The sequence below is a fragment of the Tursiops truncatus genome, chromosome 10 (assembly GCF_011762595.2).
Source record: "Tursiops truncatus isolate mTurTru1 chromosome 10, mTurTru1.mat.Y, whole genome shotgun sequence".
NCBI classification, from domain to species: Eukaryota; Metazoa; Chordata; class Mammalia; order Artiodactyla; family Delphinidae; genus Tursiops; species Tursiops truncatus.
In genome coordinates this window covers 40,885,647-40,911,837 of record NC_047043.1, presented here as the reverse complement: position 1 = coordinate 40,911,837, position 26,191 = coordinate 40,885,647, and the positions used below count along the sequence as shown (strand labels likewise).

Sequence of the window (26,191 nt, the reverse complement as noted above, 5' to 3'; positions counted from 1 at the left end):
TGGGGGGGCTGAGGGGGGAGGAGAAGTGGAGGCCAGACAGGATGGGTGCCCCTGAGGGGTGGCTGAGAGAGGGGAGGGGTTCCCAAGTGGAGGGACCCTCAGGGGCTTGGACTGGGGGGAGTGCACCCAGAGTTTCCCCTGCCCAATAGGCTGGGGAAGTCTGCCTGGCTCTTGGGCCATGTCCTAAGCATTCAGAGTCACCCTCTGGGCTGCGTTGGTCCTGGGGGCATAGGATGGAGGCTGGGGGGAGAAGAAGAGAGGCAGGAGGGAGAGACCTTCCAGGACCAGAGGAGAAGGAGAGGCACGGAGGGCATTTGCCTTGCCTACTTGAGCCTGGGAAGCCTGCTGGGCTCCCAGGTGGGGCCCCTGCTCTCTGAGACCAGAGGTGGGAGGCACACCTGGGCCCCTTCTGTTCCATTAAGCCTAAGCCCCACCCCCCATACCTCCCAGGGCCTTTGCCAGCCCTGTGTCTTAAGCATAGGTCCCACCCACTGCTCAAACCCCACCCTTGCTTAGGACACGCCTTTCACAGCCAAGGCCATTTCCACCTTTTTGGTTTTTTTCTCCTCCTCTTTCTTACTATTGTGGTTCTGTTTTGCCTTCTGGTTGTTGTTTCATCTATATTTTTATCTTTATATTCTTTCTAACATATCTGTTAGTTTCCTAGTCTAATTTTATTTTTTACGTTATTATTGTTCTTTTTTTTTTTTTGCTGCTGCCCTGCACAGCTTGCGGGATATTGGTTCACAAGCCGGGAGTCAGGCCAAAGGTCCTGTGATGGGAGCTCTGAGTCCAAACCACTGGACTAACAGAGAACCTCAGACCCCAAGGAATATTCATTGGAGTGATGTCTCCCAGAGGTCATCATCTTGGCACTAAGATGCAGCTATACCCAACAACCTACAAACTCCAGTGTTGGAAGCCTCAGTCCAAAAAACAAGTAAGACAGGAACACAATCCCACTCATCAAAAAAAAAAAAAAAAAATGAGAAGGCAAAAAATATGTCACAGATGAAGGAGCAAGACAAAAACCTACAAGACCAAATAAATGAAGAGGAAATTGGCAATCTACCTGAAAAAGAATTCAGAGTAATGATAGTACAGATGATCCAGAATCTCGGAAATAGAATGGAAGCATGGAGTAGGAAAATACAAGAAATGTTTAACGAAGGTCTGAAGAACTAGAGAATAAACAAACAGAGATGAACAATACAATAACTGAAATGAAAAATATACTAGAAGGAATCAATAACAGAATAACTGAGGCAGAAGAACGAGTAAATGAGCTGGAAGACAAAATGGTGGAAATAACTGCCAAGGAGCAGAATAAAGAAAAACGAATGAAAATAATTGAAGACAAGCTCAGAGACCTCTGGGACAACACTAATCACACCAACATTCAAATTATAGGGATCACAGAAGAAGAAGAGAAAAAGAAGGGGTCTGAGAAATTATTTGAAAAGATTATAGTGGAAAACTTCCCACTATAATCCTTTCCCATGGAAAAGGAAAGTCACCCAATCCCAGGAAGCACAGAGAGTTCCCTACAAGATAAACCCTATGAGAAACACATGAAGACACACATTAATCAGAAAAACAAAAATTAAATTCAAAGTAAAAATATTAAAAGCAGCAAGGGAAAAACAAAAAATAACATACAAAGGAATCCCCATAAGGTTATCAGCTGATTTTTTAGCAGAAACTCTTCAGGCTAAAAGGGAGTGGCAGGATATACTTAAAGTGATGAAAGAGAAAAATCTACAACCATGATTACTCTACCCAGCAAGGATCTCATTCAGATTCAACAGAGAAATCAAAAGCTTTTCAGACAAGCAGAAGGTAAGAGAATTCAGCACCACTAAACCAGCTTTACAACAAATGCTAAAGAAACTTCTCTAGGTGGGAAACACAAGAGAAGAAAAAGACCCACAAAAACAAACCCAAAACGATTAAGAAAATGGTAATAAACATACATATTGACAATAACCTTGAATGTAAATGGCGTAAATGCCCCAACCAAAAGACACAGACTGGCTGAATGGATACAAAAACAAGACCCATATATATGTTGTCTACAAGACACCCAGTTCATACCTAGGGACACGTACAGACTAAAAGTGAGGGGATGTAAAAAGACACTCCATGCAAATGGAAATCAAAAGAAAGCTGGAGTAGCAATACTCGTATCAGATAAAATAGACTTTAAAATAAAGACTGTTACAAGAGATAAGGAAGGAAACTACATAATGTTCAAGGGATCAATTCAGGAAGAAAATATAACAATTGTAAATGTTTATACACCCAACATAGGAGCACCTCAATACATAAGGCAAATGCTAACAACCATGAATTGGGAAATCGACAGTAACACAACAATAGTAGGGGACTTTAACACCCCACTTACACCAATGGACAGATTATCCAGACAGAACATAAATAAGGAAACAAAGCTTTAACACAATAGACCAGATAGATTTAACTGATATTTATATAACATTCCACCTGAGAGTGGCAGAATAAACTTTCTTATCAAGTGCACACAGAACATTCTTCAGGATAGATCACATCTGAGGTCAAAAATCAAGCCTCAGGGCTTCCCTGGTGGTGCAGTGTTTGAGAGTCCGCCTGTCGATGCAGGGGACGCAGGTTCGTGCCCCGGTCTGGGAGGATCCCACATGCTGCAGAGTGGCTGGGCCCGTGAGCCATGGCTGCTGAGCCTGCACGTCTGGAGCCTGTGCCCCGCAATGGGAGAGGCCACAACAGTGAGAGGTCCACATACCGCAAATAAATAAATAAATAAATAAAATAAAAATAAATAATATCAGAAAATTTAAGAAAACTGAAATCATATCAAACATCTTTTCTGATGACAACACTATGAAACTGGAAAACAATTACAGGAAAAAAAACTCTAAAAAACACAAATACATGGAGGCTAAACAGTGTACTACTAATACTAAATAAGTAAGAGATCACTGAAGAAATTAAAGAAGAAATTTAAAAAATACATAGAACCAAAATGACAATGAAAACACGATGATGCAAAACCTATGGCACTCAGCAAAAGCAGATCTAAGAGGGAAGTTTATAGCAATTCAATCTCACCTCAAGAAACAAGAAAAATCTCAGATAAACAATCTAACACCACCCCTAAAGCAACTAGAGAAAGAAGAACAAAGAAAACCCAAACTCAGTAGAAGGAAAGAAATCATAAGGAACAGAGCAGAAATAAATGAAATAGAAATGAAGAAAACAAGAGCAAAGATCAATAGAACTAAAAGCTGGCTCTTTGAGAAGATAAACAAAATCGATAAACCCTTAGCCAAACACATCAAGAAAAAAAGGGAGTGGATGCAAATCAATAAAATTAGAAGTGAAAAAGGAGGAATCACAACTGACACAACAGAAATACAAAGAATTATAAGAGACTACTACAAACAACTATATGCCAATAAAATGGACAACTATGAAGAAATGGAAAATTTTTTGGAAAGGTACAATTTTCCAAGACTGAACCAGGAAGGGTTAGAAAATATAAACAGACATATCACAAGGAATGAAATTGAAACTGTAATTAAAAATCTTCCAACAAACAAAAGTCCAGGCCCAGATGGCTTCACAGGTGAATTCTATCAAACATTTAGAGAACAGCTAACACCCATCCTTCTCAAACTCTTCCAAAACAGTGCAGAGTGAGGAACTCTCCCACATTCATTTTACAAAGTCACCATCACCCTGATACCAAAACCAGAAAAGGTATCACACACAAAAAATTATAGACCAATATCACTGATGAACATAGATGCAAAAATCCTCAACAAGATACTAGCAAACAGAATCCAACAACATATTAAAAGGATCGTACACTATGATCAAGTGGGATTTATCCCAGGGATGCAAGGATTCTTCAATATATGCAAATCAGTCAATGTGATACACCATATTAACAAATTAAGGAATAAAACCATATGATCACCTCAATAGATGCAGAAAAACCTTTTGACAAAATTCAACACCCATTTATGACAAAATCTCTACAGAAAATGGGGATAGAGGGAACCTGCCTCAAAATAATAAAGGCCATTTATGACAAACCCACATTAAACCACATATTCAATGGAGAAAAATTGAAAGCATTTCCTCTAAGATCAGGAAAAGACAAGGATGTCCACTTTCACCACTCCTATTCAACATAGTTTTGGAAGTCCTAGCCACAACAATCAGAGAGGAAAAACAAATAAAAGGAATACAAAGTGGGAAAGAAGAAATAAAACTCTCACTGTTTGCAGAAGACATGATACTATACATAGAAAATCCTAAAGATGCCACCAGAAAACTACTAGAACTAATCAATGAATTTTGTAAGGTGCAGGATACAAAATTAATGCACAGAAATCTTTGGTCTTCCTATACACTAACAATGAAAAATCAGAAAGAGAAATTAAGGAAACAATCCCGTCTACCACTGAAACAAAAAGAATAAAATACCTAGGAATAAACCTGCCTAAGGAGGTGAAAGACTTGTACTCAGAAAACTATAAAACACTGATGAAAGAAATCAAAGATGACATAAACAGTTGGAGAAATATGCCATGTTCTTGGATTGGACAAATCAATATTGAGAAAATGACTATACTACCCAAAGCAATCTACAGATTTAGTGCAATCCTTATCAAACTACCAATGGCATTCTTCACAGAATTAGAACACAAAATGTTGCAATTCATATGGAAACACAAAAGACCACAAATAGCCAAATCAATCTTGAGAAAGAAAAACGGAGCTGAAGGAATCAGGCTCTCCAACTTCAAAATATATTACAAAGCTCCAGTAATCAAGACAGTATGGCACTGGCACAAAAACAGAAATATAGGTCAATGGTAAAGGATAGAAAGCCCAGAGATAAACCCACACACATACAGTCACTTAATTTATGACAAAGGGGCAAGAACATACAATGGAGAAAAGAAACTCTCTTCAATAAGTGGTGCTAGGAAAACTGGACAGCTATATGTGAAAGAATGAAATTAGAACACTACTTAACACCATACACAAAAATAAACTCTAAATAGATTAAAGACCTAAATGTAATACTGGACACTATAAAACTCTTAGAGGAAAACATAAGAAAAACACTCTTTGACATAAACCACAGCAAGATTTTTGGACCCAACTCTTAGATTAATAAAAACAAAATAGAAAACAAAATAGTAAACAAAAATAAACACACGGGACCTAATTAAGCTTAAAACTTTTGCAGAGCAAAGGAAAACATAAACCAGATGAAAAGACAACCCTCAGAATGGGAGAAAATATTTGCAAATGAATCAATGGGCAAAGGATTAATCTCCAAAATATACGAACAGCTCATGGAGCTCAATATCAGAAAAACAAACAATCCAATGAAAAAATGGGCAGAAGGCCTAAATAGACATTTCACCAAAGAAGACATACAGCTGGCCAAGAAGCACATGAAAAGATGCTCAACATCACTAATTATTAGAGAAAGGCAAATCAAAACTACAATGAGCAATCACCTCACACCTGTCAGATGGCCATTATCAAAAAATCTAGAAACAGTAAATGCTGGAAAGGGTGTGGTTAAAAGGGAACCCTTTTTCATTATTGGTGGGAATGTAAATTGATAAACCACTATTGAGAACAGTATGGAGGTTCCTTAAAAAACTAAAAATAGAACTACCATATGACCCAACAATCCCACTACTGGGCATATACCCTGAGAAAACAATAATTCTAAAAGAGACATGTGGGCTTCCTTGGTGGTGCAGTGGTTAAGAATCCACCTACCAATGCAGGGGACATGGGTTCCAGCCCTGGTCTGGGAAGATCCCACATGCTGCAGAGCAACTAAGCCACAACTACTGAGCCTGCACTCTAGAGCCTGCGAGCCACAACTACTCAGGTCACGTGCCACAAATACTGAAGCCCACCTGCCTAGAGCCCATGCTCTGCAACAAGACAAGCCACTGCAACAAGGAGACCACGCACTGAAACGAAGAGTAGCCCCACTCACCAAACTAGAGAAAAACCGCATGCAGCAATGAAGACCCAATGCAGCCAAAAATAAATAAATTAAAAAAAAAATCTTAAATAAAAGAGACATACCACTATGTTCATTGCAGCACTATTAATAATAGCCAGGACATGGAACCAACCTAAATGTCCATCCACAGATGAATGGATAAAGAACATGTGGCACATATATACAATGGAATATTACTCACCATAAAAAGAAATGAAGTTGAGTTATTTGTAATGAGGTGGATGGACCTACAGTCTGTCACAGAGAGTAAAGTAAGTCAGAAAGAGAAAAACAAATACCATATGCTAACGCATATATATGGAATCTAAAATTTTAAAAAATGATACTGATGAACCTAGTGGTAGGGCAGGAATAAAGCCTTAGACATAGAAGAGAATGGACTTGAGGACATGGAGGGCGGGGGAGGGGAAGGCTGGAACAAAGTGAGAGTAGCATCAACATATATACATTACCAAATGTAAAATAGATAGCTAGTGGGAAGCAGTAGCATAGCCCAGGGAAATCAGCTCTGTGCTTTGCGACAACCTAGAGGGGTGGGATAGGGAAGGTGGGAGGGAGGCTCAAGAGGGAGGGGATACGGGGATATATATATGCATATGGCTGATTCACTTTGTTGTACAACAGAGACTAATGCAGTATTGTGAAGCAATTATACTCCAATAAAGATCTATTAAAAAATAAATAAATAAATTTAACTAAAAATAAATAAATAAATAAAAGAAAGGGCAAAATAATGATGATCTCAGGAACACAGGCAATAGAATCAATACAAAAAGACCTTATTGAATACAACCAAGAGGTCAACAAGAAGAAAAATAAATCCAGGAAAAAGCTATGAATGTGTAAGAAATAAGGATCTAAATAAAGTATGTGTCTAAATAAAGAAGAAATCAAGAAAAATATAACCATATAAAATTCAGATCTAGAAGTCCAAAAAATACTAACAAACTACGTCTACATACATATGCATAGATAGATAGATAGATAGATCTTGATTAAAAACAACAGGAAAGTGCAAAATCCTGTGGTACTTAAGTTTAGAAAAAGATGTATGTAAGCTTTAAAATTGATAGGAAAATAAACATAATTATTGTCTTTAATAATTTAGAGGTAAATATGAAAAGTAACAAAAAAGCAAAGTAAAATTTTCAAACCAGTAAATATCAAAATATCCAAAGGAAAGCAGGAAAGTCAAAAAAGAAAACATTTCAAGTAGTAAATATAAAATAAGATAGGAGATATTAGTCCTAATATAAGAAGAATTACAGTAATTGCTAATGGCTTAAGGTCCCAGATAAACAGAATTTCAGATCAACTATAAAAGTGATATCCAGAAATATGTTGTCTTGAAGAAAATAAGATGAGTGTACAAAAAGATAAAAAAAAAGTAATAGAAAATAGTAAAAAAATAATAATAATAGAAAAAAGTAATAAAAGATACATCTAGGAAAACATGAATTAAAAATTACATATATGTTATGTATCAATATATAAGGTCACAATTTTCATATGAGACTAAAAAGAACAGCCTCAGGTTCACAAGGACTTTATAGGCTAATAAAGACTAGAAAAATCAAAATGATGAGAATAAACACATAAGCAATAGCAATATAGTTTCAAAATCAAAGTCAAATCTTATGAACACTTCTCTAGCCTTATTCGTTCTCTTTTTCTTGGCAACAATCACCACGATCACACTCTCTTAAACACTGTGCTCTTGTAGCTTCCATGTTACCACACTGCTCTGAGCACAACAGACTTTCATTCTCCTTGATTGGACCTGCAATATTTTGTTCCTGGGAGCTCCATACCCGGTGTCCACAGCATCGATGTACCAGTCATTCCCCGATCTCTCGTACCAGCTCCAGCCACACAGGTTTAAGGCCTCCCTGACACACATCTTGAACTTACCTTATCCAAATAAACATAACCCTCTTCCCTCTACCACACTGAGCCTCCTTCACGTTTGTCTACAGTCGAGGCAAAGAGCAGGAGCTCTTCCACGATTCTCCTCTCCTTCTCTGCACACATCCAAACCCAAGCAAGGCTGCAATATCTCTTTCATACTCAGTGCTTCTCTGCAGCTCCTCTGCACCAGGCCACTGTCATGGTTCCTCTGACCTCGGTAGCCTCATCACAGCAGCCATCAGCCAGCTTTCTCAATAGTTTCATATTATTCCCCCCATATTTTTATATCTTCCCATTTTCCCTGGAATCCAAACTTCATGGCATGGCATGTAAGTATCCTCGCCATCCCTACACCCCTTTCTCACCTCATTTCACACTGTTCACCATACTGCAACCACACTGGCCTTCTTCATGCACACTAAGCTCTTTCCTGCCAGGATATTTGCACATGTTTACTCCTCTTCCTGAAAGCTATTCTCCCTGATCTTTCTATGACTGGCTTCTTTCCCTCATGGTCTCAGTTTGAATCCTACTTTCAGATCGTTATATCCAAAGTACACCTCTCAGTGTGGAGAAAAAGGAACCCTCCTACCTTGTTGATGGGAATGTAAATTGGTGCAACCACTATGGAGAACAGTATGGAGGTTCCTTAAAAAACTAAAAATAGAACCACCATATGATCCTGCAATCCCACTCCTGGGCTTATATCCAGAGAATACTCCAATTTGAAAAGATACATGAACCCCAATGTTCATTGCAGCACTATTTACAATAGTCAAGACATGGAAGCAACCTAAATGTCTGCTGACAAATGCATAGATAAAGAAGATGTGGTACATATATACAGTGGAATATTACTCAGCCATAAAAAATAATGAAGTAATGCCATTTGCAGCAACATGGATGGACCTAGCAATTATCATACTAACTGATGTAAGTCAGACAAAGACAAATACCGTATGATATCACTTTATATGTGAAATCTAAAAAAAAAAAGTACAAATGAACTTATTTACAAAACAGAACAGACCCACAGACATAGAAAACAAATTTATGGTTACCAAAGGGGAAAGGGGGTGTGGGGAGGGGTACATTAGGAAGCTGGGATTAACATATACATACTCCTGTATATAAAATAGATAAACAACAAGGCCCTACTGTATAGCATAGGGAACTATACTCAATATTTTGTAATAACCTATAAGGGAAATGAGTCTGAAAAAGAATACATATATGTATATTTGTATAACTGAATCACTGTGCTGTAACCTGAAACTAACACTACATTGTAAATCAACTCTACTTCAATTAAAAAAAAGAAATACGCCTCTCCGATTACTCTGCCTTGCTCACACTTATCACCATAGTACCTCACAGTGCCAAGCCCATAGTAAGCACTAATAAATATTTGTTAAATGAAAAATTGCCTTAAATTGAATGGCCTAGAATAATGTATCTTTAACACTATAAGCGTTAAATATTTGTTAAATAAATCAATAATACAGGTTATTACTCACATGTTACTTAAGTCCTATTCCTATTACATTTAATGTAATATAGGGTATTTTTATATGTTCAACAAATGAAATGAGAAAAAAATACATTTAAAATTTATATAGTCTCTGGCAAATCAAACTTTTCTATCTTTAGATTAAAAGACTTAAAGAATATACAAAATAGGTTACAAATAGAGAAGCTATAACTATCCATTTGCAGGTTCTCTCTACTGAAATGTAATAATACTGACAATGAGTGATTACCTGGCTTCTACATCATTATTAAAGGATATTCATCTATAATGTTCCAATTGAAAATTAGAAATACTGTTTTAGTTATAGGCAATTCTGTACATTTAAAATCTACATTTTAAAATGTGTACATTTTAAAATCTGTACATTTAAAATCTGTGTTTGAAGAAACACAACTTTGTAAATCAACTAATAAAAATTTTCAATAAGTAAAATACAATAAAATCTACTTGATACATACAATGTCCAGTTTTGAAAAAGAATATGCAAAAAGTATTTATACTAATTCCAAGAGAGAAAATAAAACTGACCAAAAAAACCTAACAATTATCAATAAAAGAAAAACCACAATCATTCTGAAATTTGGGTAAGTAGATCTGTACAAAGCATTCAAAAAAAAAATAACTTGGAGAAATGTAATATTTTATCCCAACAAATGAAAAAGGCTACATGATAAGAAGGGAGTACTTAAATATTCAATTATAACAATGCTTTAGTAGTCCTCAAATTATCTAAAATATCCAGGATTCTGTCCCTCTGAGTCAACGAACAATGAAATAAATTCAGTTAACCAAAAGAAAAGAATTCCAGAAATAATACCAGTGTTAAAGCTCTAAGACTAACACTACTTTAGTCTACCTCATTTTCAGTTTCTACAAGTGTAAGAGCTCTGAATTACATAAGGACTGAAGCTATAGTTTGGGATGAGAATAAGTCACAAATTCTACATACATTTCTATATCCTAAATGCCAACATATAACAACACAGTCTAATACTTTGGCTTTCAAACTGTTTTGAACTTGACCTACAGTTAGAAATAGATTTTACTGCAATCTATATACACATGCCTATACCTGTATATGTAAACGAATTGAAATAAATGTCAACAATACCTACTCACTGCTTGGAATAATACAGTCTGATTGATAGTTTACATTCTTATTATTCTATTTTAATATGCTGTTTGCTAACAACAAATAAACAAACAAAAAACAAAAAAACCACAATGCTAGTTGCTATCCACTGATTTCCCAAATCACTACTGGGCCTTGACCTGCAGTTTAAAAATCATTAATATTACTATATTATGGTTCAGTAAATTATATTAAATACATACATACTTTCATTGTGTCAGAACCCAAAAATGTCTGTAGGGAACTTGAAGGAGAATCAGAAGAATGCTAGGAAAAAAAAAAAAAAAAGGACAAGCTTATGATGCATCCATCCTAGCCAAGCAAAGGGAAATGAAGTGAAGCAAAGCAAAGGTTTGAATTGCACGGTCTAGTCTAAGGCATTACCATAGACAAGGAATCCTGTAAGACCTTATCAATGGTAGCACAGAGCTCTTCAGTTTGCTGCCTGAGCTGTTCAGGGAAACACAACTGGAAGAATTGAAACCAGGTACTGGGTTAGCAATGAGTTTCGCGATTGCATTTCAAAAGCAGAGGTGATCTGAAGCCATTACCTCCAGAGGTGGATCTAATGTGTTGTCCTTGGAGATGCTCTCTGTCTTGGCTGGTTCGTCTAGTGCCTAGTGATAATAAATGAAATAGTTCTCATGTGAGGATTTTAGTCAAATATACATGTAGTAAATTCTGAATTCAAAGAAAGCCCTGTATGTCTCAATGTTTCCAAGAAGAAATATCTTTGAAACATTTGATGAGCTATTCTCTGACCTGGAGGCATTGCCCACAACTGCCTACTTTCTCCTGTGGAACTAGTATCTCCAATATAAGGAGTCTTGTAGTTCTTGTGGGCACAAGCCCCATTGGCTTTTGTAGCTAGGTATTTTGGGGGTTTGTCCCTTGGGTGGGAGCCTTAAAAGCTGGGACATTAGATGTACAGCCTAAAACCTCAGGGCAAAGTTGGGAGCTGGGGTTTCCCTCCCAATTGTTTGGCACTGTGCCAGGGATGGGGTTGCTGGCAAGAATGTATCTCAGCCATTCCTGCCAGGTTTCGTATGGGTGTTTTCTTATTAATCTGAGATGCTGGAGTCACTCAGCTGGTTTCTGGATTTCTCTCAGAGGGAATTTCTCCATGTGCAGCTTTATATTCAATGTGTCCCTAGGAGGAGAGAAGTTCAGAAACTGCCTATGTTGCCATCTGGGTCCATCCCCTTCATCATTTCTAATAACTATTTGTGTCCACCTGCTTTTTTCTTAATCAAGTTCCATGTAGAATTATCCATTTCTAATCTCTTAATTGGACTAACTTTTGGCTTTGATCTTCTTCGGCATACTCACATTCCATTTCAGTAGTTTCTGTTCATATCTTTACTATTTATTTCCTTCTACATTCTTTGGATTTATCCTATTTTCCCTCAAAGAATCCCTTTTGTTGCATTCTACAAGTTGTGATATGTTGTATGGTCACTGTCATTCAATTCTAAATACATTTTTAGGTATTTCCATTAAGGTAGTTTTTCTTTCTAATTTTTTTAAAATATAAGGGTTTTTTTCCCCCAATTTTTAAATTACCTATTTATTTAGTTATAACCATAGAACTTTTCAAAATAGCCATTTCTTATGTAGTGTGAGATTTATGGTATAAGACATGATTAGTTTTTTGTAAATATTCCATTTATGTTAAAGAAAACATCTATTCTCTAATTGTAAATATTCCAGTTACAATTAGAGAACTGTAAATATTCCATTTATGCTAAAGAAAACATCTATTCTCTAACTGTTGGCTGCAGAGCTGTGTGTGTGTGTGTGTGTGTGTGTGTGTGTGTGTATGTATCTATCAGATCACGATTTTTCATTTTTTTCAAATCATCTTAGTTTTACTACTTTCTTTCTTTTTCTTTATTCTATTAATAATTGAAAATCATCAATTAATTGAAAGTCACCATAAAATCTCACAGAATTGTAGTGAGTCTGTTAATTTCTCCCTGTGATCTTAGCAATTTTTCTCAATGTGGTTTGAAACCATTTTATTAGCTACATTCATAATTAGAAGTATACCTTCCTCATGAAATAAAGATTTGTCATTATGAGGTAACCCTCTATATCCCTAATAGTGCTTTGTGTCTTAATCTCTATTTTGCCTGATACAACCAAATGTTTTTATTAGCATATACCTAAGATGCAAAATGGAAATAGTCTACATCGCTGAGTCACCGACAGAGAGCCATACTGAATGGCCAAGTTGAGCTATACCTCACTGTGTTGTGGGTAGGAAATAAACATTTATTATGTTAAGCTATCCCCCTTATTTCAATAACTCACAAAGGAAAATACTGTCTGAAAATCATTTTTTCAAAATCTATTTCTCTGCATTAAATAAAATATAAAATATTGGCTATGATAACCTAATAGAAACCCTTGAGACTGCCTCTTTCCTACCATAAAAAAAATCTCTTTTCCTCTCCTCCTCCATCCTCTATATATTTTTTTCTTTTTTTTGCAGTACACGGGCCTCTCACTGCTGTGGCCTCTCCCGTTGCGGAACACGGGTGCCGGACGCGCAGGCTCAGTGGCCATGGCTCACAGGCCTAGCCGCTCCGCAGCATGTGGGATCCTCCCGGACCGGGGCACGAACCCGTGTCCCCTGCATCGGCAGGCGGACTCTCAACCACTGCGCCACCAGGGAAGCCCATCCTCTATATTTTTGATTAATCATGAGTAATGGATAGCAGGGAACAGAAGATGTCGTAAAGATAACTCCTTGCTGGTGTTCAGACAGCTTAATTTTTCCTTGACATGGTGTTCTAATCACCTCCTATTTACCCTGCTGGTGGGGAGAGGAAGAGCTTCCCACTCTGTGGTGATGGGGATGGCCGAATACATGACACCTGACACTGGACAGGTGAAATCAACAGCAGTTTAATAGTCAGAGGTGGCCACGGCCCAGGGGAAGAAACTGTGCATTCCATCAGGGCCACATAAGAGCTGTGCTCGGTGCTCGGGGAACAGTGAACAACAGGGACTGTGGAAGGCACGTTTTGTAGGATCAAGAGAGTGAGGCATCCCTGCTTCCTTAGAAGGGTGTGGTCGGCTTGTTTGAATAAGTAGGCACTGCACCTGGTCGGTTTGATAGGGACGGTTAGGGGACCTTATCTGGGGGAGCAGAGTGGGGAGGTGAGCTTGCAATTAGACCAGCTGAGGCCCTCCCAATTCTACCAGGTGCCAAGCAGGTAGTATTGGGCTTTAATTTTAGACTTTACACTACACATGGCTTCTAACTATGACGGTCATTATAGAGAAGAAAAAAGTCAGAAATTAATGACCCAGAGGGAGGGGATATAGGTATACATATAGCTGATTCAGTTCATTGTAGAGCAGAAGCTAACACAACACTGTAAAGCAATTATATTTAAAAAAAAAAAAAAAGCCATAGACTGGGAGAAAATACTTGCAAAGTTAAAAAAGAAAAAAAAAATAAGAAGAAAAAAATTAGTGACCAGGATTAACAACAAACTCCTTAGGAGAGAACCTTGGTCTAGCTCTTCCTTGCTCTCCAACAACACCTTCTACCCACTCCTCACTTGCATGCTGCTCTTTAACCACAATGGATCACTTGAGTTCTTTGAACTTGTGCTGACCTTCCAAGCACACGTTATTAACTTTGCCTAGATTATCCCTCCTCCATCCTCAGCTCACTTAGAATTCGTATTCATCCTAAAAATCCTAATCCAGCTCCTTTATAATATTTTTTGGCGTTTGCACCAGGCAAAATCTGCCCCTCCCTCCTTGGGGCACTGCATCATTCCATACATGCCTTAAGCATATTGTATCATCATTACTCTTCAACTGTATCTCCTCTCTACTGGACCATTTGTCCTATAACAATTAGGAAACTATGGTATTTATCTTGGCAGTCTCAGGATAGAACACATGATATGTCTTCAGTAAAGATCTTTAGGATGACTTGAAAGGGCAGACTGACAAATAAATGGAGTTAAATGAATAAATGAATCATAGAAAGAAGATGATCTTAATATGCCTCGGCAAAATGCTCTAGAGAAGGAGTTTAAACTCTGAATATTTTAAGTAACAATTTATTTTCCCATATTTCAATTAAATGTGTTTACCATCAAAGATCTGAGTATGTGATCCATGTTAATATAATGAGCAAATATTTTTTCAGCCAAAATCAAATAGGGTTATTATCTTGGTTACTTCGTGGGAAATTACTATAGGCAAACACAACTTTTATTATGCTACTTAAAGTATTGAAATTTACTCAAAGAATGAAAAAACTACCTACTCAGAATGCTTGGAAAATTAAGGAAGATAACTAGTATTCAGTCAGTAATGCTGAAACTTTGAAATGGAGATAATACTCGAACTGCATTAAAATTTGGAAGGGGGATTATTCTAAGTTTGAATAGCCTTGAAATTCACTAGAATTGATTTTTTTATTGACAAGGAGTTCTCTGTCAAATATATCATCTTGATCCACTCCTTCTAGCAGCCATAAAAAGTAGGTTTTTTCTCTGTAGTACAAAAATGTATTAAAAGAAAATATATTAAATCTCCATTAATGTGAAGCCTGACCGTAGATTGCTTTTTGACAATTTAGCCCGGCAGGATTGTACTGATGTTTCTTTAGATTTATTCATTTTGAGTGAAGTTCTCTCAGAATATTCTCCAATTAAAGATTTTATTTCAAAAACATATTTTCTACCAAACTGGCCGATAGCCAAGTGAGGCATAAATGGAACATGCTTTGAATTTTTTTTTTTTTTTTGCGGTACGCGGGCCTCTCACTGCTGTGGCCTCTCCCGTTGCGGAGCACAGGCTCCGGACGCTCAGGCTCAGCAGCCATGGCTCACAGGCCCAGCCGCTCCGCGGTATGTGGGATCCTCCTGGACCGGGGCACAAACCCGTGTCCCCTGCATCGGCAGGCCGACTCTCAACCACTGCGCCACCAGGGAAGCCCTGAATCCTATTTTTAAAGATTCTTAACTAATAGTTAGAAATAGTCTCATTAAAAGTGGTTATATTTTACTCAGCACAACCAACTTTGGGGCCCAGTTTTTGAAAAGAGACATAGTGAATCTCCTTTTAGAAGAGAATAGTTTCTGAGCTCAGCATGACATTATAATTAAGAGGCAAGAACTAGGAGCAAGCATTGTAAATCAAAGTCTTTATGAGAATATATGACCGCACACTGTAATAGGTGTTCCCCATCCAAAAGGAGCATCTCTCATGGAATTACAAACACTGTTAAGTCAGATATATTGAATCAGCAGACTGATTAGAACCTGCTCTCTTTGGAACTAGGATTAAGTTCTAAAAATCTGAAAATTGAATTAGTTGCACTAAGAGTTAGAAAGTAAACTGCTTCCAAAGAGAGGATACTCTAAAAGGGCTTGTAAACTTTTTGTGATGCCTGGACTATCTAACTGGATTGGATTTCAAAAATTGAATGGGCGAGTACTGTATTTTAATAAAGATAAAATTAACCTCCCAAAAAACAATTCAGGCAGAAACCCCAAAACTGCTATACTTTGTTAATCTGACCAGCTATTTGGTAGAATAAATCCTGTGAGAACAAGAGATTTGCTTGATTTTCAGTCATTAATACAAAACCATTTGTAGGATTGGAGATATTCTCAGCTAAATAAATCTCATTTTGATTCTCTAGTTGGAGATTCAGGTCTGAATAGCGTTCAGATCTGAAGAAAAGGGGGAAATGTATGCTGTAAGCCAAAGGGGCCTCCAATATATAAAATCACAGCTTCTTTAAAGGTCTAGGAATATTTATCAGCAGATTATTTTCATATGATTGGTTTAAAAATTTCAAGAATTGAGGAAACTTACTTGGTGTTTTTAATCCCAAGATCTCTGGAGGGTTAAATGTCTGTTCTTCTCACACAGAAGGAAGGGAGTTTTGGCAAGTCATTACGGCCAGTTTCAAACCTGTTCCTGAAGACTTAATGGCAAAGCCACCAGACTTTTTCTTCGTTTAATCAAGTATATCAGAAGGGTGTTCCTGATTCCCAGCCAGCACCTCCTCTACTGTAATTCACCACCTCTCTTTTAATAACTCAAAAAATTGGGCTGCTTTGTAAACCCTCACTAACTCAAGTCTTGTCAGAACTAAGCTATTTCCAATTCCCTTTAACTCTTCCTCATTAAAAAAATAAAAAAAATAAACTTTTGCTGCTCTAATTTAATGAAGATTTAAATATATTCTAGCAAGTAATAAAAAATTATCCAAAACATCACCTCTTGCTCAATATTTCACTTTAGCTAATTGATGTCACTGTTGCATGGTGAACAGGGAAAAGCTAGGGGATAATCAGATCCCACTTAAGGTCCATTTCAACAACTCACTAGCCCTGCAGCTTTGGGAAATTTAGTTGACATTTTGGAGCATCAAAATTTTCAGAGTTGTGAGGATAGTAAAGCATTTAGCTCAGTGTCTGACATGCTAAAGTACTCAGTATGGCAGCCATTGTGATTGTATTATTTAACCATTAAAAATTACCAAGTCTAAAACCAACTTACTTTCCTTGTAGCAGAAGGCCTTTTATATCTTTTCCATGGAATTAGAATTGATGAAGCTCATTCTACCCTAAAGGAAGATGCTTATCATCATCCTAATTGCCATATACGAGGCCCCCTTATTTTTACAATCCTATGAGGAAAAAATTGCTTTAAAATCGTGTGGAATAAAATTGGAAATTTAAGAGACCTACCCAGGTGCAAACTAAATTAATTCATTCAATGAATGTTTAACAAAAACGACTATGTTTTCTCAAATAGTTTATAGTAGAAAAAAAAAAAACCAGTATGCATACTTTAATATGGTTTACTAAGCGCCTTAAAAGAAATAGTTGCATGGTAGACAACTGCCCAAGAAGAACCAATTGGTATAGATTTGGGTCCTGGGCACTTTTCCATTGTTAAAGAAATTGGGAACACATTTACTTCTTGAACTAACCTAAATGAAGAGATGTCTCTCTAGTCTAGACCATATGCTAATTCGGTAACCAGATTTTGTTAAATTTTTGAGACATGCAAAGATCCTAAAATAGTCTCACCCAAAGGCATATGTTTAATCAGATTGGAGTTTACCAACTCATGTTTTAAAAAATTAAACTGGCAACTTAGAATAAAATGATTTGACAATTGACAAGATATCTCAAATCTTTACCTTTCTATTTTTGTAGCACAGTTTTTGCTACTGTCTTCAAAACAGTTGTTCTTTATCCTCCTTCCACCAGGAAAAATAAAATAATTTTTCTCCTGTAACTTTCATTTAAATAATTAATCCTATAACTTATAGGTGCTATTTATAAAATTGAGCTACTCTAAAATTCTTTCAAACACATTAAGCTTATGAATTAAATGCATAGTGATATCATTTGTTGAGAAACAGTACCTAACCATAGCCTTGATTTTATCCTGAGAAATAATTGTGAGGAAGGGAACAGATAAATTACTTACAAGGAAAAAGTGTATTCTTTCATGGAAAAAAATTAATCACTCTGAGACAATATATATTCGCAATATTTGATTTCAAGGAAATATCCCTTCATCTTTCCTTCCCTTAATACAATTGCTCAATAAAAATAATAATCCATTTATTTAGAATATTAAAATGTGCCCTTCAGTTTAATTTTAACTTTTTACCTATTGCTATCAGACTCAGATGATTAAGAAGAAAAATTAGTCAATAAGAGAGAGAGAGATCTTCAACATTCTCTGAAAAGGACAGCAGTACCCACATTGAGACTAAAAAATAATGTCTATATCAAACTTATTTCCTCTACAGAGTCCAGTATATTGTTGAACATATTGTAATAAGGACAGTCACAAATGCACGTTCATCTGATTATTTTGTTCCTGCTTTATAATCACTTGTATTACATCCTCATCTCAATCTTAGAGAAGATGATTATTGGCAGGAGATTAAGTCAAAGACCCCAACACCAACACATTAAAATATGATGGCTGTAAAGCCTTAGTTAAGGCTTTAGTTAAAAATTCTTCCCTCCTAAAAGTTCATAGGGGAAAAAATGATAGAAAATGGAATAAGCTATAAATTTAAGTTTGACACAGACAATAAATTACAGAATTGAAGTATCAGAAACCTCATGTCCCCTGCCAACAAAATGTACTCTTTTGAAAATTATGGGCTTCATCAAGGGGTGATTAAAACTGAAACCAATCCAAGGATTCAATGAAAGCTTAATGTCTGATTGGAAGGGATGCCTGTATTTCAATTTGGAGAAAATTTTGCTTTTAAAAATAGTATTATTTTTTAAAGTGATTCTGGTTCCTCATTAATTATACTATATGCTATAAAACAGAATGTGGTTTAAAAAATCTGGTTGGGGGAGAGAATTAATTGTCCATCTATCTTAAGACGAAGTAAATGTGCTTTTTCTATCTTCAAGGTGTTCCACAGCACAGACCCTAACAGAATATTGTAATGACACTGCTCCATCATCCTACCCCTTAATTGTGCTGTTCTGTAAGATATTAAAGGGATCTCAGAAAAGCTTCTGTGATTTAAAATATTCCAAAATGTTAATCCTCTCCCAAATAGATGAGTCTCTGATGATTATAGTTTTAATTTACTCACTCAACTCAGAAATAAGTCCCTTTGATTTTAATGGCATAGGATGAGTTCTATTGTATAAACAGATGGGCAAAAAGATAGAAATTACCAGATTTATTTTTTAAAAACAACAACCATGAAAGAAACAGCACAATACCATTCAAGAAATATTACTGAAAATAGAAATAAACTCTCATAAATCTTGGGATAATACTTTTGTTATTTAAAAATTCTTACAAAGTAAAATCTCTTATTGAGGAATACATAACATGGGAAAGCCAGCAAAAAAAAAAAAAGTGGAATTATAAAAGGCTCTAAAGAAAAACAAACATCATGTTATATCCTGTGACCTTTGAAGAATTCAAATATTTATTGTCCAAAACCAACATCTTAGTCAAGAGACCATTATCCACACTAGATAATTTTATTAGATATTTTAAATTAGATATCATGATATTTAAACTTAGATATTTTAAACTAGATATCATGATATTTACATGTTGTGGTACTAAAAATAAAAATAATAATTTTACTGAAGAGTATGTTTTATTCAAAATTAAAAACACAAAACCTCTCCCAAATGAACTTGCATTAGGTTCAATGCAAAGCAATACCACCATAGACATTTATGAAATGGGTTTGTGATGCAATTTGAAATTAAGCTAATCATTCCTCATTTTTAATGACTGACTAATGGATTATAATCTCTAAAATCCACTGAATTGGAAGAGAAGAGAGCTGGCCAGCACGAGGGAAGGACCCTGTGGCAGAACAGCCCCTATTCTGTCTTCCTGGCTACTGAGTGGGAGAGCTTCTCCCATTTCTGTGAAGGCAGGCACTTGTCACCAGATTTTGGAAATGTCCATCTGAAATGGGGAGAAGGTCTATGGTGAGGGAACACTTCTACTATGACTCCACATAATATTTAACTCTAGAAAATAGGATAAGGGGCATCTGGTGAAGGTGTCACTTCTTGAAGCCACCTGAAACCTCCTGAAATTGGTGTTTTACGCCCATCTTATCTTTCAGTGAACCATAGAAGGTCAAAATTCAGAAGAGAAGCTAGAGAAAAAGTTACAGATGGCCCCCTCACCTCCCACCTCCAGTTCAAGGCATTCAGATATATAGAGCATAGACTCTGGGCCACAGGTGGATAATTGGGAATTTGTTATCAGAGATACATGATATAAGAGATACTGCCAACCAATGTTCACCTATATACCACTTAGAATATCCCACTAACAACTCCTACTTTTTTAGACAAAAGAATATATAACAGTTTTATTCTCCAGATCATGCTAAAATAACAAGAATATAGGCTCATAAGCCAGTGGTCAAAATACCACCTGGTTGCAAACATTAACATTCTGACAAATTATAACATTATTTGAAACACTATAATTGCACAGAAAAAAAATGGGCTTCATGCAAAGATAAATTGCCAAAATAAATATCATAAAAATAACATAAGAAATGTATCATGTCATAGACTTGGTAATTGATTTCACTTCAATTCTGATATGATCCTCCACTGGGGCTTCATTTGAGTATTTGTAATGACTTATGAAACAAGGGGCTTTAATTTAATTTACCTACTGAAGCAGAATCCTGTAATTTTATAGTTAATGACTCAATAGCAAGTCAAAAATACCCTGGAGCCATGTAAAAGTAGCTGGGTCATTGGAAGGGATCTCAACCCCTCCCTCCCATTCATGGAGGTCAGATCAATGGCTGAGGAAAATGGATAAAGATGTTCACACCGTGATGGGATTTAAGAGGCTAAGTTGGATGTTTGGCTATAATATTTCCACCCTGTGGAAGCCACTATTAATCATCAAATTTCAAAGGTGGCCAGTTGCCCACACGTAACCACATTTTACCTCTACTCTATTGATCAATGTGAATAGAGGTAGAAGCTCTTAAATATTAATAACCATTTAAAATTCCAAAGGACAGGGATGTACCCAAATCTGAATCAAGTTTCTCAGAGCTGCTTAGTAGCTTGGATAACTCCAGGCTCCTACCAAGACTCTACCAATAAATCAGTGATGTCTCCGATTCTATCCAAGATGCTTTCACTATGTCATCCTAAACTAAGAGCAGCATTTTATTTTAGTAAAGGCAGAACTTGAAAACAGAATTTTTTTTAAAACATAACAAAAATGACATAAGCAATTTTAGAAAACATCACCAAAATTCACTCTGCTTCTGAGCCAACACTGACCTTCTGTTCCAAAAGCAATGTGTTTGTTGGGATTGCTGCAAAAGCCTTGTAGCTGGACTTGGTCTTGTATTGCTAGAATGGGGGTAACCAGAAAGCAAGAGTGGAGTTGAAAAGGGGAAAGAACGTGACATAAATTTAGACTAGTTCTACCAAGTTAAACCACATGTTATCAAGTGAAGAAAACAGTGATTATACTTCAACAACTTGTTTTTGACAGAAAAAAATTAGTTTATCATGGTAATATTTTATTAGAATGAGAAGCAAAGAAATATCACAGTAAAATATCAGCCTAGGGATTATAGGCAAGTATATGCTATATCATTTCAGAACTTAAAAACATTCATTTTTACAAAGTTATATATAGATTTCTCATTAGCAGCATACCCTGAGAAGAATACTATTGTATAAATATTTGGGGTATTTTTGCTTGATTCTCAAAGGAAAGCAATTCTTTTTTTATAGTGTCATAATTAACAAATATTATGCCAATAAGTTTAATTGAACTCAATACATTCTCTTGCATCATTCATAAAAACAATGATCAGAACACGTAAAATTTAGCAGTAATTTTTAGAGAGTAGTATATTTTGAATAGAAGTGATATCAGCAATTTAACTCCATAATGGAAAAACTAGAAGGCTGTGCTCTTGATCTTAATTTCATTTTGTTAAACCTCATCACCCTTTCCTGCACTTTCTAATACAGTGATGTTAATGAATCAAATGATAAAACATTCTGAGTTTTCTTTTTTTTTTTTCTTTTTTTTGCAGTACGCGGGCCTCTCACTGTTATGGCCTCTCCCATTGCAGAGCACAGGCTCCGGACGCGCAGGCTCAGCGGCCATGGCTCATGGGCCTAGCCGCTCCACGGCATGTGGGATCCTCCCGGACCAGGGCACGAACCCATGTTCCCTGCATCAGCAGGCGGACTCTCAACCACTGCGCCACCAGGGAAGCCCAACATTCTGAGTTTTAAGTAAAACTCAGAGTAATCTAGTTCAGTTTTGGGAAGTATTTGGGGGAGAGGGTTGAGCGTGAGAAAGTTGTAGAAACCAGTATCATATACATAACCAAAGGCCCAGTTTTGATATTGTTCTGGGTCCCAAGCTGCTTAACTAAGCTCAAGGTTCCTCTCACTTCAAAAGCTCTCAGGCAACTTCCCCACTCGCCCAGAGCCAGCGGGAAACTGGCACACAGCTCCAGGCTGTCTTCGTCCCCTGGAAAGAAGACCAAAGGATCTACAGAAGAAGACATGGTAATCAAGTAAAATAAAACCTTGAATTTTATGGATGGGATTGGTGTACCCTCATTCAACAGGTGTGAGGAAGGTAAGAGGCTGGCACATTCATATTCCTTAGGAAGAAGTTCAAGTAGAAAAAAATCAAAATGCCAGACCTGGAAGAAGAAAGTCTCTGGTCCCTTCAAGACTTGAGCTTACCTACTGAAGCAGAATTCTGTAATTTTATAATTAATGACTAAAGTCATTAATTATAAGTCTCTCTATTGATCCAGCACTGCTATGGTCTCCAGAAAATAATGTATTTGGATAAGTACTAAAATAAAATGCCATCTCAGCATGTGGAATTAGAGCTGACATCTATGACTAGACGAATAACATGCATTGCCTCATTTAATTTTGCAGAATCCCTATAACTAAAGAGTCATTAGGAAAAGAAGATGTGGTGAGCTCAGGTGACTCATCTAAGACCACAGCCCATAAAAACAAACAGATTTGGGATCTAGGTCCATCTGGATCCAATATCCATGCTTCTCTATAAGATACTTTTTCCCAAGGAATATCTAAACAGACAAATAATGCAGAATAAAATATGTTATTAATACTCCACAATGGTTTGTGGATATTTAACTGTAGCAATAGTTGCAACAATAATAATAGATAACAATCACTACAATCCAGGTACTCTTCTGAAACCTTAATGTGTATTATCTCATTTAGTTTTCACAACAAACCTATTATGTAGGTATTACATTATGTTTACCTTATATATGGAAACTAAAACAAACAGATGTTAAGAAACTTATCCAGGGTCACTAGCTACTAAATCATAGCTGGGATTTGGACAAGGGTGCTCCAGCTCAACAACTGTGATTTACCTGCCATATGCTCTTGCCTCTCCTTTCAGGATGCGTGATCATTTATAATGCTTGTTCTCCTATCCACAGCTGTCCTAAAGAATATAGTTGACGAAGCCTCTACAGAGCAATATCTTATTATAAATGTAATGCCATATAATCTTAGAATTAGAAGTGATATTGAAGGCAATCTGTTTCAACCCCCTCATCCAAGGCATCAATCTCTCTGATTCTCTGTTCAGGCACACCATGAACAATTGCCTACCTCCCAAGGCAGCATATTTAGGTCTAATTGTTAGAATTGGTACAAAATTCCCCTTTATATTGAGCCAAAATATGTTTCCTGCTAACTTACTCCTATAGGACTTTGGTCCTCTTTTTCCCTGCTTGGACTAAAAGCTCTCTTCTGTGTGATAGTTACACTGCTGTTTCCACCTACCCCTTCCTTACTGATCCTCAGCTGAAGAATTTCACTATCCCTTTCCTCTGTCAATATTCCTTTAAATATTTTTAATTTAATTTTTATTTTATATTAGATTATAGTTGATTTACAATGTGTAAAAAAATGATACAAATGAACGTATTTATAAAACAGACTCACAGACTTCAAAAAAAAATTTATGGGGACTTCCCTGGTGGCGCAGTGGTTAAGAATCTGCCTGCCAGTGCAGGGGACACGGGTTTGAGCCCTGGTCCTGGAGGATCCCACATGCCACGGAGCAACTAAACCCGTGTGCCACAGCTACTGAGCCTGCACTTTAGAGCCGATGAGCCATAGTTACTGAGCCCACGTGCCACAGCTACTGAAGCCCACGCACCTAGAACCCATGCAATGCAACAAAAGAAGCCACTGCAATGAGAAGCCCGCACTCTGCAACGAAGAGTAGCCCCCACTGGCCACAACTAGAGAAAGCCCACACGCAGCAGTGAAGACCCTACATAGCCAAAAAATAAAAAAAAATTAAAAATAAAATAAAAGAACATTTACATTTCTTCTAAAAACAAATAAAAAATAAAAATTTATGGTTACCAAAGTGGAAACGTGGGAAGAAGGATAAATTAGGAATTTGAGATTAACACACTATTATATATAAATTTTTTAAAGGTGTGTTTATCTAGATGTATTTTTAACACGAAGTAGAATATCATCATCACTGACATGATATTGACAATAAACTCAATTAATACAGTGAAGATGATACTCATTGGCATTGCCTCCTTGGTTTTTGTGGTGTGTTTAGAATACACAGAATGAAGTTGAGGTCATTTTATATTGTTGGATCACATTGTGTATACTATTACCTAAAATTCCTAATCCTTTCATCTTTTTCTTAACATTTGTTGAAATTAACCTCTATCCTGTAGTTATGCTTTTTTCCTTCTAGATCCAAAAATAGTACTTTAGGTATTATCTCTATCCAATTTCACTGATTAGATTTGTCAGTCATTGTAAACTTCAAAGATAATAATTTTATATTATTTCATGAACCATTTTTTAGGCATATCATCTTTATCTTCATTCAAGTCACATACAAGGATAGGGAGCTCTTGCCTACTGCATTCTGCCAACCTGGTGGGCATCAATCCATCTTGTAAATTTATTTGGATACGGCAGTTCAACTAATAGATTCACTCAACAAAATATTATTGAGTATCTACTTTGTAACATGCATTGCTCTAAGTATTGGTGATTCAGCAGTAAACAAACACACAAAGCCTTTACTCTCTAGAGCTTACATCTTAATGAACTGAAACAAATAATAAACAAACAAATAAATAAGAAAGCAAAAGAAAAGCCATAGAGAGATAATAATATGCATAAAATTAAAATAAGGTGATGAGATAGACAGTGATCTCGAGGATGCTTTGGATTAAGCATTCAGAATTCACAGAAATATATCGCTACTTCTCAAATATCTCTCCTTGTTCAAGATATCATGAAAGACATCACAAAAGCTAGAAGCTGGAAAGAATTCAATAAATGTCTTTTGCTGAAGAAAATGTCTGACTTCCAGTTATAACTGTTTTGGTAAACATTCACAACCTAAGAATTTGCCATAATTTTCAGAATTTACCTTCCATTTTTTGTGTTAAAAAAACAGCTTGCTTCTTTTTTCTGGTAAATCTCCTCTTTCCCATCATTTACAATACTTCTTTTGCAATAAAATTAGAAATTTCATGTGTTTTTTGAGATACGATTTATCTAGACCAGGAGATATGAACTTATTTAGAGCAACTAGTTGTCCTTTCTAGTTCTTCATCTATCTTGGGCTTTATGCATCTCTAAGACATATGTAGCCTTTCCTTCTCAGTCCAAACATCATTCTTGTTGCCATAAGAGATACTTTTTGTGTTCAGTATATTTCTTTTAGGTTCTCCTAACAATATCCAAATTTGGAGCATATTTCTTTTTTAGTATGTCAAGGCTTCCAGGTATGAAAGCAAATTCATTTGTTTCCCTTCCTTGGCTTAAAATTACAGATCACTCTAGTCACTGTAATTATAACTTAAATAATAAGAATAGGCTGGAATAGGCTGGAATAGGCTGGAATCACCATTAGCTAGTCATACAAGGTAGAACCGACCAGCCTGACTTTGAATCCAGCAAAAAATTCAGTGATAACTACTATATCTCTG

The 26,191-nt window shown here is 36.3% G+C and overlaps 1 protein-coding gene across 1 annotated transcript in view; it reads right to left on the bottom strand.

The window, feature by feature from the left end:
• Positions 1–26,191, bottom strand: part of MLIP (muscular LMNA interacting protein) — a 107,127-nt gene that overhangs the window by 57,321 nt on the left and 23,615 nt on the right. Inside the window, exons 5-8 of the mRNA XM_073787805.1 lie at positions 21,462–21,533; positions 11,187–11,252; positions 11,020–11,103; positions 10,843–10,902 (exon numbers count right to left, since the gene is read on the bottom strand). Of these exons, the coding sequence (XP_073643906.1) occupies positions 10,843–10,902; positions 11,020–11,103; positions 11,187–11,252; positions 21,462–21,533 (282 nt within the window). The remainder of the gene's footprint in view (positions 1–10,842; positions 10,903–11,019; positions 11,104–11,186; positions 11,253–21,461; positions 21,534–26,191) is intronic.